This window comes from Oreochromis niloticus, linkage group LG4, assembly GCF_001858045.2.
Source record: "Oreochromis niloticus isolate F11D_XX linkage group LG4, O_niloticus_UMD_NMBU, whole genome shotgun sequence".
NCBI classification, from domain to species: domain Eukaryota; kingdom Metazoa; phylum Chordata; class Actinopteri; order Cichliformes; family Cichlidae; genus Oreochromis; species Oreochromis niloticus.
In genome coordinates, this window is record NC_031969.2 from 22,633,790 (window position 1) to 22,648,487 (window position 14,698).

Here is a 14,698-nt window from a genome sequence, read left to right on the forward strand (position 1 = left end):
CTTGAGCACCAACTAATACACATCACTTTACACTTATGAAAGTTCAGTTTGCTTTATCAAAGAGCATAATTCATACCTGCTGCTTCTTGTTCTTTTGGCAGCCAGTTCTTTTCCTTCTGCCTAGCATCTCCATATTCAGCATCCTTTGTCTTATATAGCCACTATCTGTCCTCTGCACGTGTCTAAATCATGTCAGCCTTGTCTTCAAACTGCTCAACCTGAGCTGCCCTGTCAGTATTGCCTCAGAACCAGTCTCTAATGTAATTCCAACCTCACCTTAAACCAATCTGTCACTCCTACCACACATCTCATCAATGACTTGCTGATAACGCATATTTTATTTAGATTTCTAAAGCGGTAATCATCATGTAAAGGTTTCGCTTAACAATAAATAAATAAATTCAATAAATTTAAAAAAAAAAATGCACCCGTCATTGCGCATACCCGCCGCGAGAGGGAGACATTTCACGCGTGTCGCTGTTTCTGCGACGGAAGTGGGAAGTCAGAGGCTGTACCTGCTGTACAGCTGTGCTCCGTGGCTAACAGACGAGCTAACAGCTAACCTCCGTTGTGAAAGTATCGGGATCCGCTAATTAAATAAGTCACCTCGACAGCCACTCTGAGACTCTGAGTTTAACATGGGAAAAGGTGGAGGCACATTTGAGAGGCTTCTCGGTAAGTTAACAGCACATGCGTAAGTTGAGAGTAAAATAAGCAACTAAAAGGCAGAGTACGATGTTTTCCAGCGTATTGTTTTGACAGTCGATCGGGCTGTGGCTCCTAGGCCAGCTAGCTTTTTTTTTTCCTTAGCCTGCTAACAAATTCGCTGCTATTGTTCGAAGGCCAAGAAATGCTAAGAAGTTAGCTGAAGCGAGCAGTTTTAACTCAAAGTCTGGTCCAGTTCTTGTGTTATCGCCTTGCTTTTAGTTAAGCTAACCAAGGCTGTTGTTGTGTTCCTGTGCGTGTCATACATGGTAATATACAATTAGCTGTTACTTCACACATTAACTACCCCATATCCAAGGAAACCAGGCAGACAAACACAACGCTGGTATTCGTGAGGCACTCTGTTGTCCTGAGTTTTTTTTAAAGACCACAACAGGTTGATTAGCTGGCTGACACCTATCTATAATTAGCGACTGAGATACTTTGTGATCCATGTATAGACCGACGGTAACGTCAAATGGCTAATAGTTGCTTTTACTCCATGACTAATCATAGAAAACAAGGCGTCTCTGATGTAGCATGTTTCAACAGTTACCTTGGTTTAAAACGAGTCCCAAGTGAATTTCCAGTTATGCAACAACAAGTTTCTTGGGCTACAAGAATGGGCAGGTTAACTAGCGAACCTGGAAGAAAAATGCATACACCCAGTAAATATCAAATTATTTTGTGAAGTGTCAAATGAATACGCAGCTGTGCATATTGATTACTATAAATCAAGTTCCAGACATTTTAGGTCTCTTTAGTTCAGCTGGAGAGTTTTGCCTGCTCTGCCAATGTAACCAGTAATAATTTAAAGTTTGAGGCATAAATATCAAAGTGTTTGTATTAAAACCATCAAATAGGTTATAAATCTTGTGTTTGATTCTTCTCATCAGTGATGGAAATGGTTTCAGAATTTGAATCCATTAAATATAATACCTGCAAAACTTATCGTTGCGGTCCCAACTTGTTTTTCTCAAGGATTCAGGGATTTTTACTCCATTTCAAACGTGTATTCACATGAGGTGAAACTAAATTTAGCACTCAGATCCCTGTTTAAAGCCAGCAAGAATGAGAACACATGAGAGAACAATATACAGAAACAAGGAAGAGAAAACATATTTACAGTGTCATAGAGAATGAATAATCATTTTTTAAGGGCATGGAGGATATTGCAAATACACAATTGGTTTCTTTGTTACGATTGGCTAGGAGAAGCAGACACAGAAGCAGTCTTAAAGCCTGGTGGTTCTGCTCTTGATACTCTGTGGCCTCCTGCCTGAGGGGAGGGGAACAAACACTGCATGTGCTGGGTGAGTGGGGTCTTTTAAGATAGAGGAGGCCCTTTTCCTGTATCTGCTGGCGTAAATGTCTGTAGTGGTGGGGAGGCCCTCAGCAGAGGCGTCTTCTCTGCCGTTTTCATGCCACTCAGTGATGCAGGAGAACAGGACACTCTTTCCCCACAAATCTGCAGAATAAGTTTAGGACTGAGCTAACAAGTTCCCCGTACTGCAACCTCCTGAAAAAGTGGAAGCGTTGGTGTTTCTTCTTAACCAGGACGGAAATGTTGTGACACCAGATAGGGTTTTCAGTGAGATGTACACTAAAGCTGGAGACCACTTCCACAGTTGTTCTACTGATTTGCAGGGGCGGAAGCTAGTCTTTGTCCCTTCTAAAAAGCAAACTCATCTCCTTTTTTTTCTTGAACTTGATGCAGAGATACTACACCTGCACCACCTCTGCAGTTGTTTAACCCCTGCCCGTAGTCAGAATCATTGTTGTTGTTGAAGCATAAGTTTTACCCGACTTTCAAAAAAAGTCTGAACTGAGTAACGCACACCTCTAAACCTATGATCAGATTCACAGTTTTATAGCAGATGTCATGTGTATTTAAAACATTTAATCTTTTTAAAGATATTTAACTCAAAATGAAACCACCATTATGTGTGGGGGATTGCTTAATTCACAGCACACATCTTTCAGTTTAACATGTAATAAGATGATATTTGTTTCCTAAAAATTGGGCAGGTTTTTTTACTTTATGATTTGCAAACAGGTCATTTGTTGTGCTGAAAGTTGGATTATGTTCCACTTGTATTTAGAAATGCAAATCAAGACCAGGTTTCATCTATTAAATGCATCACAATCATATGCCAAACAGGATTATCAGTTCGTGCTATCAGTGCTTTCCTGTTTTCCCCACAGTTCCACAGGACATAACAAATGTCAGACCCAGGACTGCAGCACTTTGACACACCTGAATCACATGCAAGGCTATTCTTTTCTGGCAGCAGAACTCACGGAAGCATCTGTAGCAACAAAATATTTCTAGTTATCCCGGCTCATGATGACGTAATAAATAAGTAGATCTCTATTATATCATTAAGGTTTGACACCTCAAACCTTTTGTGTAGTAATAGTTTGATATCATACAGAGATTGATCTGGAGTCCTACGTTAATAGCAGGAGTACAGATGTTTCTGTACAGCTTAAAGCATGTGGAGGAAGCGTTTGTTCATGTGTAACTGCCGGTGCAGTTTTGTGGAGCAGCTGTTGTAGATGCCATTTGACAGACATGCATGTTAAATCTTTCTGTACTCATGCAGATAAAGCCACCAGTCAACTGCTTCTGGAGACTGACTGGGAATCCATCCTGCAGATCTGTGATCTCATTCGACAGGGAGACACACAGTGAGTGATTCTGTCTTCTTCCCCTCTACATTCACATCCTCCAGCAGCTGAAGATTTAATACAGCTTCGACTATTGTCTTCAATGTTTTTGAAATAAACATACTTGAGAGTTTGCTTATTGAATTTATGCCACTGATTCTGCATTAAGCAATATCTGTGTTTTTGTCCTTGCAGAGCTAAATATGCCATTGGGGCCATTAAAAAGAAGCTGAATGACAAAAATCCACATGTGGCGATTTATGCACTTGAGGTAAGATGTGTGGAAAGTATACAATCAATAATACAAAATATCTGTTGCCTGTAAACATAGATAGTTTGATTTTTGCTTTGGTTGGTGTGTTCTCTTGCTTTGTCACCTAACTGTGGGCAAAAGTAGGCTTGGCATCTGGTGCGTTGGGTTATTGAAAATAATGCAGCCTCACCCTTCAGGTCCTGGAGTCAGTGGTGAAGAACTGTGGCCAGACGGTGCACGATGAGGTGGCGAGTAAGCAAACCATGGAGGAACTGAAGGAGCTACTTAAGGTGACATTCATTTTATCTCTTCCCTGTTTGCTCAGTTCCCACCACACTCTTCTCAATGTCATTCAGAGATGGCCTGTGTTGTCTTTTTACTGTGAAGCTTAATTTGTTGGCAGAGGTCGGGCGGAGCGGTTGCTTTTGCTTAATCAGTGAAGAGTTTAGTTTTTGTCAAACCGTAGTGAAAAACACCGGCTCCAGATTCTTGGAAACCCTCCTGAAAGGGTCTCAAAAACCGAAGGTGTACATGTTAGAGTGATGTTAAAGTGAGCAGCCACACAGTGGTCTGATATTAAAGTAGTTGATACTAAATGAACTTTTTAAATAACAGGTTTAGAGTATTTACAGTGCTTCAATTATATATTTTGGCTGGAGGCTTTATAAGCTTTCCCCCTCTCCTATGACTGCTCACTCTTTCAGCTGACTGGATTACAGCATGAGCTAGCAATATTTGATTGGATCCTTACTGTATCATGTGACACAGGCTGTATACCTCATGCTGGTTTCAACTTCCTGGTGATGTCATTGCCTTGTGACAGGAGTCCTTTTTTTTTTTTCAGATGAAAACAAGGGACTTCCCACCTCACAGTGTTGATGAATTCAGTGTGTTATTTGACAGTAGAATACAGAAACAGGAGAAGTAGGCCTGTTTGGTTTTTTTGTTTTAATTCTGTGGAAATTCCTTGATTTCCAGAAACAGACGGAACCAAATGTCAGAAACAAGATTCTTTACCTGATCCAGGCCTGGGCTCACGCCTTCCGCAATGAACCCAAATATAAAGTGGTTCAAGACACCTATCAGATCATGAAAGTGGAAGGTAAGTTTGAACGAGCCGAGTGCTCTCATCTGAAATGAAACCAAATGATCTCTGAACGCTTACTGACCCAGATAAATGTTTTCTAACAGGCCACTTAAAACTGGGTGATACCAGTTCAGATGATTTGTAATGATAAAAACTGAATCAGATGGTTTCACTATAAGCTGCAGAGCTCATTTCATTGTCAAAGGTGCATCAGCAGTTAGCAGTTATTGCCTCTTTGTGATTTTTGTAGTTGTTGTAAAAAGATTTTCTGCTTTTGTTTGTCTGCAGGTCACGTTTTCCCCGAGTTCAAGGAGAGTGACGCCATGTTTGCTGCTGAGAGAGTAAGATATTTTGTGTTTCTTGTTTTACTGGTCTGTGAAGAGGGTTATGTTTTTGAGGTATGAACCCCATACATTGAGATGTAGTTGAGTAATGTGATGTCTGCCTTATTTATCCAGGCCCCTGACTGGGTTGACGCTGAGGAGTGCCACCGGTGCAGAGTCCAGTTTGGTGTTATGACAAGAAAGGTAGGCCGGGCCTGTTTATAACTAGGCCACTTGGAGGTTTTATGGTTTCCTTCATTCATTTGATGCTGTGGGTGTGTGTCTGTATGTATGCGGTACATGCTCACGGCGCATGCGTGGAAATCAACCTCATTTTGTGTTCCGTGCTTTCCCAGCACCACTGTCGAGCCTGTGGCCAGATTTTCTGCGGCAAGTGTTCGTCTAAGTACTCCACCATTCCCAAGTTTGGGATCGAGAAGGAAGTGCGTGTGTGCGAGCCCTGCTTCGAGCTGCTTAACAAGTGAGTCCACAGATGTGGTGATTAAAATGCCAGAATTAATGTGAAAAACAGACTGTGTGTAACAGGGTGGCCCTGGATAGTAGAAGTGTTTATGTCTCCAGTGACTGTTTCAGTGTTTCACAATTATCTAGGGTGCAACAGATTAAACACAATGAACACGTGACTGATTTTATTCAAGGTAAAAATGATATGTAGATGTGATATGACTTGGAAAAAATGATAGATTAGATATGTGCAGCTGTGGTGCTGAGGTGGAGAACGTGTTATGGAGAGAGGAAAGAGGGCAAATAGACTTTGTGGTGGAATGAGGAAGTGCAGGAAAATATTCAAAGGAGGAGGGAAGCAAAAGAAAAGTGGGATAGTCGGTCGGGGAGATGAGTAAAGTAGACAAGAGTACTAGGAGGTTAGGGGTACAGCAGAGGTGGAAAAGGCAAAGGTTTAGAGTGAGCTGTATGTGAGGCTGGACGCTAAGGAACGAGAAAAGAACTTTTATCGACTACCTAGGCAAACAGATGAAGCTGGAAAGGATGTGCAGCATGTTAAGTTGATTAAGGGTGGTGATGAAAATGTACTAATGAGTGAGAGTGTGTTTTGAGAAGTTGGAACAAATACCCTTAAAGAGAGACATGGAAAGACTTATAGTAAAAAATGGTATGTAGATATTTTAAGATAATGCCGGTTTTAAAAATAAACTATGTAAACCTATGCAAATTATCTCTGCAACTGTGTAACGTGTTCTGAGGCGTGTTTGCACATTTTGACAGCTGATATTGAAAGACTGCTGGTAACACTGGGTGAAACATGCTGTGTAGTCAGAATTTGCTCCAAGCAGTTGTTAAATTGTCTCACTCACAGCTGGTAATTCACAGGACAATGCAGAAAGATTTTAGCTGGACGTTTCAAGCTAAAATCGGGAAGTACATAGTGTGTTGCAACATGAGTAGTTATGTTTTGTTTTTTCTAAAAAGAAAAGAAATAGATGGATTGTGAAAACATGCAGACTATGTTTGTGGGCCTGTCTAGTAAGTAAGTAACGTTTAAGGCTTTTCACAAGACACGTTGTCACAAAGTGCTGTGCAAACAGAATAATTATAATGAAATATGATAGAAAATTAAAATACAGTTCATAGCAATACAAAACCAGGCTCAAAATAAAATGGAGATGATTAAAAAACAGTGTCAACAAGAATCTCAGCAGAAGGCCTTGTTAAATATGTTTTTCACTGATGTCTATCAGAATGAACCGCTCAGAAAGCAGTTCAGTTTCCTTCTTTTGGCATCAGAAGAGAGTAAGAAAAGCCCTGGCTTTTAAAATGGAATGAAGCAAAGTGGAAAAATGTTCTGTTGTGTGCTAGAGAATGAGTGAATATGTGTGTGGGATCCTTTAAAAGAGCATGTGACGGCTGCAATGAAGCAAAGTGATTATATCAACAGTTGTGCTTTGAGGCCATTTTTCCTGCAGCAGAAAACAGACATTCTGATGATGATGATGATGATAATCTTATTATAATGATGATAGTATATGTATGTATGTCTGTATGTTCCCTATCTCCTCCATAATGAGGGGGCCAATCTTGACAAAATTTGTATGAACATCGTTGCACATACAACAATAAATAATGCTGAAGTAATAAATCAGACATTACAAGATTTCAGCTTCGACTTCAAGAAATCGTGATATGCGTTTTCACTGTTTCCTGTTATTTGTACATGAGCCAGATCTATTGATAATAAGGGTTGTTGTTTACTGTTTTTCTCTAATGTAGCAGCTTTCTGTATGTTAACTGGGGAAAAATACTTAAACAAAAATATAACAGAACTTTAGTGAATAAGAACGATAAACTAAAACAAAGGTGAGTACCATACTTGGAAGCATTGTTTGTCAGTATGTCAGTATCCAAATGGGAGTAACTTGAAAGTGTTTCCCATGATGCTTTGTTGTATTGTTCTGTCTTTGGAGTGCTACTGTTGTTTCAAGCAGCATGCTTGAAACTCTGATTTACAAGGTTATTTGTCCTCCCTGATCCCTCTTCCTTACCAGCCACCCCTCCCTCTCTCCTCCACTTAGGAAAGCTGAAGGAAAAGCCCCTTCCGCAGGCTCTGCTGAACTGCCACCTGAGTACCTGACCAGCCCACTGTCCCAGCAGTCACAGGTAATAATTTTTAAACTCTTTATATCAATCACTGGTTTTCTGGATGTTTTGTTTTTGTTTTGTTACCTGTTAAATATAGGACTTAAATGATTTTCGAGTTATTATATATATTTTTTTTTTACATTTTAGACAGCCTTCTAGCCTTTTTGGAAAAAAGTTGCCAAAATTGTCACACTGGAAATAAATAGTCATGTACACCCCATCATTCATTAGCTTAAAGAACCACCTTTACCAGCAATCACTTGAAATCAGTGTTTTCTAGCTGACTTTATTTTTACCATATTGCTGTGGAGGAAATTTGTCCCACTCTTCCTTAGAGTTGCTTTGGTTCACTGAGATTTGCAGGCAGAGCTCTCTTAATGTAATTCTACAGCATTTCAATCAAGCTGAATGTCTGGACTTTATTTGTGGACATTATGAAACTTTTAGTGTTTTCTTTTTCAGCTATTCTGTTGTAGATTTGTTGTAGTTTAGATGATCCAGTTGCAGCCAAGCTTTAGCTGTTGGACTCTCCTGCTATATATTTCTCCCGCTCTTCTTTCTCACCAGATGCCCCCCAAGAGAGATGAGGCTGCCCTGCAGGAGGAGGAGGAGCTGCAGCTGGCCATAGCCCTTTCTCAAAGTGAGGCTGAGGAGAAGGAGCGAATGGTGGGTCGCTAAGCTGAAATGCTCATTTTTGTGTATGGGTGTTTGTTTTCAGCTAGTATATAGAATAAAAGCTGAATGCTCACACACAGCTGAATGCTCAATTGCAGAGACATAAGAACTCGTACTCGATGTATCCCAAAACCGATCCCACCCCAGTGACTTCCTCAGCTCCCCCAGTCAGTACCCTCTACACTTCCCCTGTGGTAAGGCTGTTTCCAGCAAAATCACTTATACTCTACAAAAAATGTTTTCATGATTTTAAAAGCATGTTTGAAAGATTTTTATTATTGTTAAGCAAATTTTAAAATGCATTTTTTGACTATTATGAAACACATTGCAGAACTCCTCTGCTCCATCAGCTGAAGATGTAGATCCTGAGGTACATGTGGTATATTGCTCTTCTCAAATGTTAACAGTATGGCTGATTAATGGAAATGCTACACCATGCTTTTAAAGCTAATAAGGAAATATGACATCATTCCAGCTGGCCCGTTACCTGAACAGAACATACTGGGAGAAAAAACAGGAAGAGGCTCGCAAGAGTCCCACCCCCTCAGCCCCTGCCCCTGTGACATTGGCCGAGCCACTTCCGGCAATCAGTCAGCCCGTGGAAAGTCACGTCCCTGTCCAGCCTGCCAACATAGTGGAGGTATGCTGAAGTTGTGTGCTCTAAAAAAAACAAACTAAACACAAATGAGCCCCTGCTCATGGTTTGCCCTGTTCATCCCCTCTTTCAGCAGCAGTACCAGAATGGCGAATCAGAGGAGAACCATGAGCAGTTTCTGAAGGCTCTGCAGAATGCTGTCACCACCTTCCTGAACCGCATGAAGAGCAACCACATGCGTGGGCGAAGCATCACCAACGACAGCGCCGTGCTCTCACTCTTCCAGTCCATCAACAACATGCACCCACAGCTTTTGGACATCCTCAACCAGCTAGATGAGAAGCGATGTAAGCGTTGGCCTTGTTTAATTGTGTCCATGTTTATAGATTTCTCTCTCCCCGTGTCCAGGCTCTGAACTGTGATGATCTTTGTCTTGTCAGTGTATTATGAAGGGCTGCAGGACAAGCTAGCTCAGGTTCGTGATGCTCGGGCCGCTCTCAACGCACTCCGGGACGAACACAGAGAGAAACTGCGTCGCGCTGCAGAGGAAGCGGAAAGGCAGAGGCAGATCCAGCTGGCACAAAAATTGGAGATCATGAGGCAGAAGAAACAGGTACTGAACTGAATCTGTTCAATGAGAGTTCAGATATAATAGGTCATTACCGTGCTCACAGGTATTTCTTTGGACCGCAGGAGTACCTGGAGATGCAAAGACAGTTGGCCATTCAGCGCCTCCAGGAGCAGGAGAAAGAGAGGCAGATGCGTTTGGAGCAGCAGAAGCACACCATCCAGATGAGGGCCCAGATGCCTGCTTTCTCTCTTCCCTATGCCCAGGTACACATTTTATACTCCATCTGGCCTCAGACTGAACTCAACCCAAGGATAATCAAGTCAGTAAATTCACTTAATATCACAGTAACTAAATGTCTCAATAATAGCAGAAATATATAAACTTAAAGAATAAATTTCAGCTAATGAATTTCAGCGGGAGACTTTTTATGTTGTTTTTGAATCTTTTGGAGAAATTTTAATGCTGTCTTTATTTGTTGATGTGTAGATGCAGTCTTTGCCCCCCAATGTTGCGGGAGGGGTGGTATACCAACCCGGTGCTCCGCCCAGCTACCCAGGCACTTTCAGCCCCGCTGGTTCTGTGGAGGGTTCACCTATGCACAACATCTATATGAATCAGCCAGGGCAGACTGCACCAGCACAGTACCAGGCTATGCCTGGTCCTACCACAGGTGAGGAGGTTAACAAGAAAAAGGATCAGCTGAAAAGACAAGAAATCTACCAACTTTGGTCATCTGGTGTTACAATTAGCGATATCATCTAAAATCTTAATTGTTCACTACAATGTTTTTTTTTCCTCCCTTTCTTTCAGATCCCAATATGGTTAATGCATACATGTACCCGCCTCCAGGAACTAATGGGCAGCCCGCTCCTCCGCCTGGTCAGGCTCCGCCCACAACTAGTCCACCCTACTCCACCTATCAGCCCACACCTACGCAGGGTTACCAGGTCTGACAAAGCTCCACTTAAATTTTCTGATTAATACATGAAATGCCACAAAAACGTTTAAAGATGAATGCATCTCACTGTTCTCTGTGTTTTGTGCAGAATGTGGCCTCTCAGGCGCAGAGTATGCCCCCCATGTCCCAGGCACCCCCCACTAACGGTATGGGTTATATGGGTTACCAGCCGTACAATATGCAGAACATGATTTCAGCATTGCCAGGACAGGACCCCAATATGCCCCCCCAACAGCAGTACATGCCAGGCCAGCAGCCCATGTATCAGCAGGTCAGTCGTGTATTTATACATTTGAAGCTTCTGACAAACTAAAAGTTCATTGGTTCAACTGTCATCCACAGTTAACGCATGAAAGCTTTCTTTATTTTTATCTTGGGTATTTTTATTTAGGTTATTTAAATGTCAATCCTGGCTAATCTTCCTATTTTTACTTGTGCATTAATGCTGCTAGGTTGCTCCCCCTGGTGGCCCCCCGCAGCAGCAGCAACAGCCGCAGCAACCGCAGCAGCAGGCACCTCAAGCCGTGCCGGGCAGCGCAGAGGCACAGCTCATCTCCTTCGACTGAAGGGCCTCATGCTGCTGGGTCTAACACACTACAGCTCCTCTCCCTGTTTGGTCTCTTTCTTCCCTCTCTGGACTCTGAGGATACCCTCTGGAAACACACACATAATTCCCACTTTCCACCTCGCTGTGATTTTTGTGGCAACGTGAAATATTGTGATGATGTTACAGAACTGTTGCTCTCCTTGCCTCTCCCCCGCTGAAGTATAAAAATCAGGAGGGGTAAAGCTGCAATGGGAAGCGCCATAGCCAAGAACCTTCACCCTCTTCCTCCTCCTTTCCAGCTGATATGTATGTAGTATCTCCTTATTAAATGAATAACTGAAGAGCAGAAATAGTCAGTGGTATTAAAGTTAAAGAAAATATGACCATTTAGGAGATAAAAAAAAAGAAGACACAACCATCCTTTGTCTCATATTTTTCTAAATCTAAATTTGCATGTTGAAATTTCAGTTCTTTTCTGGAATGGAAACTAATTATTTCAATGTGTTTTAACAGTTTAGGAAGTGACTGAGAAACATCTATATTCACTGTTTAAGATGCTGTTGGTATGTCTCAAGAGTGAAAGCACAGTCAGACGCCTGGAAAAAATCTCACTAATGCGCAACCAGTAGTTTTCATATCATCCCTTCTCATAATTACAAATTAAAGTCTTCTTTTTTTTAATTTGGGGTGGGGGGGGGTGGGCATTTATTTGTTGTGTGCTGCTTCAACTGTGTGTTAATATAGTTTCAGAGACGATGCAGGGATTAGCACATTATGGGAGAACTGTTTAGAAAATTAGCTGGGTGGTTGTTTAGTCTTCATCAATTATATTTAATTAACTAAATCATTAAAATTAGTTGTTAAATTGTTACTAAATTGTTAAATTAGTAACAATAAAATATTCATACTAAAAGCAGTCCAGCAGTTCTAATAGCATCTTGCATCCCTTCTGTTGAAGCGACTGGTGTTGCTGAACATCAAGTGCCATCACAAAACAGAAGCATATGACCTTAACCTGTAATAAAGTTTCCTCTAGGAGTCCCAGCCTGCATTCTATTAGTTGTAATTATCACATATACAGATGCCTGTATATGTGGCACTCTTTCGAAAGTCTACTTGAGTATCCAGAAGTGAAGAAAAGCTTGCCGAGCAAACATGATGTGCTGCATGTATGTATCACACACCCAATCAGTGGTTTCTGTAACTCTTCAGTTGGCGTCTGTGAACTTCTTTATTCCAACATACTGATCTGACTTTGAAGTAATTTTAAAATTATATTTAATAAATATCTGGTTCTTACTGTCCACGTGCCTCGACTTGTGTTTTGTAACCACACACAAAGGGTTTATTAAAGCTTTTATTCAACTATATTCATTATCACATCGCAGAATTGTCTTTTACAAATATAAAGACTATAGACTTACACTCATAACTGATGTGAACTAATAATTTAATGTCCTTTTGGTATTTTGGCTTCTTTAGAGTTTTCTGAAGATGAGGCATTTGTAGTATTCTTCCATCTCAATCTAAAAGAAGGAAACATAACAAGTGTAAAAGGCATGCTGCTGGGAGGTGGAATTCCCTCTAAGCCGAGATACGTGACTTACTATCCGCTCCATACGCATCCTGTTCCCATAGGCCAGCTGTCTGAGCACGTCGATGTCTGGAAGACCCCAGTCTGGATTCCTGTATGCAACAGAACCAAACATGGTTCGTATCTTATCCTAACAGTCAACCACATACACATATTACCAAATAGCTGCTACTCACATTTTTCGTAGCTCCTCATCCAGCTTTTCATTACAACTTGGTGTGATGATGCCATTAACAGCATACACCTGAGAAATGTTTTAAGTTGACATCAGTTAGTAGGTTCAGGTTTATTTGTAGTGTAATTAACTATCATTACGTACCCCATATGTTATCAAAAGGCCGTTTTGTTTGAGGATCTGTCCTGCTCCACTGAACACTCCCTGAGAAAATCATAAGTAAATAAAATACTCTGTGGATTTATCTCAATCTCTTCAGTTGATTTATAAGCGACCAGGCCTACCTGGGCTGTTTTGAAGGAGCTGTATTGCAGTAAGTTAATGGAAATAATAACGTCACAGGAGTTGTGACTCAGTCCTGCCCATTTCTCCCACGGTTCACTGGCATCCAGGTGAACAGGTGGTAGCACCGTCTTTGCTTGGGTTGCAGCAATATATGCCTTGATACTGCCAACAAGGTAGATTTAATCCGAAGACTTCAACAAATCACTTGTTTAAATAGATCATTGATTTAACTGGAATATGTTCGTAAATCTTTCTGTCACGCATAACTATACTGGCACATCAACAAAAGCAAGCACTTTCTGAAAGGTACAAACCTCTCTAGAGAATCCTCTTTGATGTCTGATGGCTGCCAAATGACAAAGGGCATCTTCTGAGCAAACCGTATGATATGCTGGCCAGTTCCAGAACCAAGCTCTAAAGCAAATAACTGCCTGTGTGACTGGCTCTCCAACACATCTTCGAGCACTGAACAAACACTCTCCCAGTTCCTTTCAGCCTGAGGAGACAGCAGCATGGCCTGGAGGAAGAAGAAAAGAAAAGATGTGTGCCTCTTTTATCTAGCATTGCACTCCAATGCATTGTATTGTTCTCTCAGGGGATTCTTCTTACCTTTTATTTGCACTAGCTGATAAAGGCCAGTGGAGGGAATGGTATGTTGGTGGATGACAGCAGCAGATGGGTGGAGAGATTACCTGGTTAAGAGGATTTCCCTCATGCTCCTCCCCAGTGTCCAAGTGCCCAGCATTGGTACGCTACAGGTAGGACATATGCACGTGCACATGCACAGCAAATAGTAGGACAGATATAGTCTTGAGTCACCTCTTATTTCTTTCTATTTTGCTTGCAAGGAGACAGACCACTTTAAATTTTTTAAGTAATCTTGACCAATAATTCACCAATTCTGACTTTTCACTTATTTACTATTTTTTCTTTCTTTTTGTTAAGCCTCTTAACACTGACCTATTAATCGTTCAAACAAGAAAAGGCATCTAAGGTCTTGAATCTTTACATAACAGACAACCATTAGTAATTGTATCTTTAGGCACTTTGCAGCCTGTTGCAAAAACATAATTTCTTCCATTCCTTTAAATGATTATATGGAAAATGTCAAAATATAACACAGTTTGACAGGCATAAAGAAGTATTTTTGCAACAACAAGGTGATTTCCAAAGAGCTATTATTCAAAAGCTTGGCATATTTCGGCATGCTGTGCAGTGTGTCCTTAAAAAAGGAAGAGGAAACTGACAAGCGGAGGGCAAGAGAATAAGCGGGGAGGTGGGATAAAAACCAAATCTGCAGCAGATGAAAATGATCTGAAAGACTTAAGAAACAGGAGAAAGTACAAACACAGGACCTCAGATCTGGATCTGACATGGTTTCGGGCTGAATCTGAGCCAGTGGTGTTGTGGATAATGTCAAAGCTGATGAATTATGAACACAGCAAAATACTTTCAGATGTTGATCCACAATGCAATTCCATCTGGAAAGGATGTGACTGTAACAGTTTAATTTTTGGGCATTACAATGATCCCAACCGCACTGCCAATGCAGTAAAGCACACCTGGCATTGAAGTAATAATGCTAGAGATGGGAAGATGAGACTGGATATTATTATTATTATTATTATTTCAAACTTTCTTTAT

The 14,698-nt window shown here is 41.1% G+C and overlaps 2 protein-coding genes across 6 annotated transcripts; one reads left to right on the forward strand and one right to left on the reverse strand.

Moving 5' to 3' along the window:
- Window positions 1-482: 482 nt before the first annotated feature.
- Window positions 483-12,304, forward strand: hgs (hepatocyte growth factor-regulated tyrosine kinase substrate). 5 transcript variants are annotated; one of them, XM_019357858.2, is made up of 20 exons: window positions 483-675; window positions 3,312-3,396; window positions 3,571-3,646; window positions 3,826-3,918; window positions 4,607-4,730; window positions 5,004-5,056; window positions 5,174-5,242; window positions 5,395-5,519; window positions 7,561-7,672; window positions 8,222-8,320; window positions 8,428-8,523; window positions 8,661-8,699; window positions 8,805-8,969; window positions 9,061-9,271; window positions 9,365-9,537; window positions 9,618-9,758; window positions 9,982-10,165; window positions 10,306-10,442; window positions 10,542-10,724; window positions 10,906-12,304. In XM_019357858.2, the coding sequence occupies exons 1-20, from the start codon at window positions 639-641 to the stop codon at window positions 11,017-11,019; spliced, it is 2,316 nt and encodes a 771-aa protein (XP_019213403.1). In that variant the 5' UTR covers window positions 483-638; the 3' UTR covers window positions 11,020-12,304. The 5 variants fall into 5 exon arrangements, with proteins under 5 accessions (XP_019213403.1, XP_019213404.1, XP_005468720.1 ...); XM_019357859.2 differs by having other exon boundaries at window positions 7,588-7,672; XM_005468663.4 differs by having other exon boundaries at window positions 484-675; window positions 9,058-9,271.
- Window positions 11,492-13,802, reverse strand: zgc:103625 (methyltransferase-like 26 B). The gene is made up of 7 exons (XM_013269558.3): window positions 13,664-13,802; window positions 13,369-13,571; window positions 13,054-13,216; window positions 12,914-12,973; window positions 12,771-12,838; window positions 12,608-12,686; window positions 11,492-12,526 (listed from the first exon to the last, which is right to left on the reverse strand). Exons 2-7 carry the CDS (start codon window positions 13,566-13,568, stop codon window positions 12,479-12,481), a joined length of 618 nt encoding a protein of 205 aa, XP_013125012.1. The 5' UTR covers window positions 13,569-13,571; window positions 13,664-13,802; the 3' UTR covers window positions 11,492-12,478.
- Window positions 13,803-14,698: the final 896 nt, after the last annotated feature.

Bases quoted from the DNA above. Each gene is read 5' to 3' on its own strand.
- zgc:103625 (XM_013269558.3), bottom strand. From the start codon at position 13,568: ATGCTGCTGTCTCCTCAGGCTGAAAGGAACTGGGAGAGTGTTTGTTCA. The intron at 13,217-13,368 runs GTTTGTACCTTT...CCTTGTTGGCAG, and splicing joins AAAGAGGATTCTCTAGAGAG to TATCAAGGCATATATTGCTG. The intron at 12,687-12,770 runs GTGAGTAGCAGC...TGTTGCATACAG, and splicing joins GATGAGGAGCTACGAAAAAT to GAATCCAGACTGGGGTCTTC.
- hgs (XM_005468663.4), top strand. From the start codon at position 639: ATGGGAAAAGGTGGAGGCACATTTGAGAGGCTTCTCG. The intron at 8,321-8,427 runs GTGGGTCGCTAA...GCTCAATTGCAG, and splicing joins CTGAGGAGAAGGAGCGAATG to AGACATAAGAACTCGTACTC. The intron at 8,700-8,804 runs GTACATGTGGTA...ACATCATTCCAG, and splicing joins CTGAAGATGTAGATCCTGAG to CTGGCCCGTTACCTGAACAG.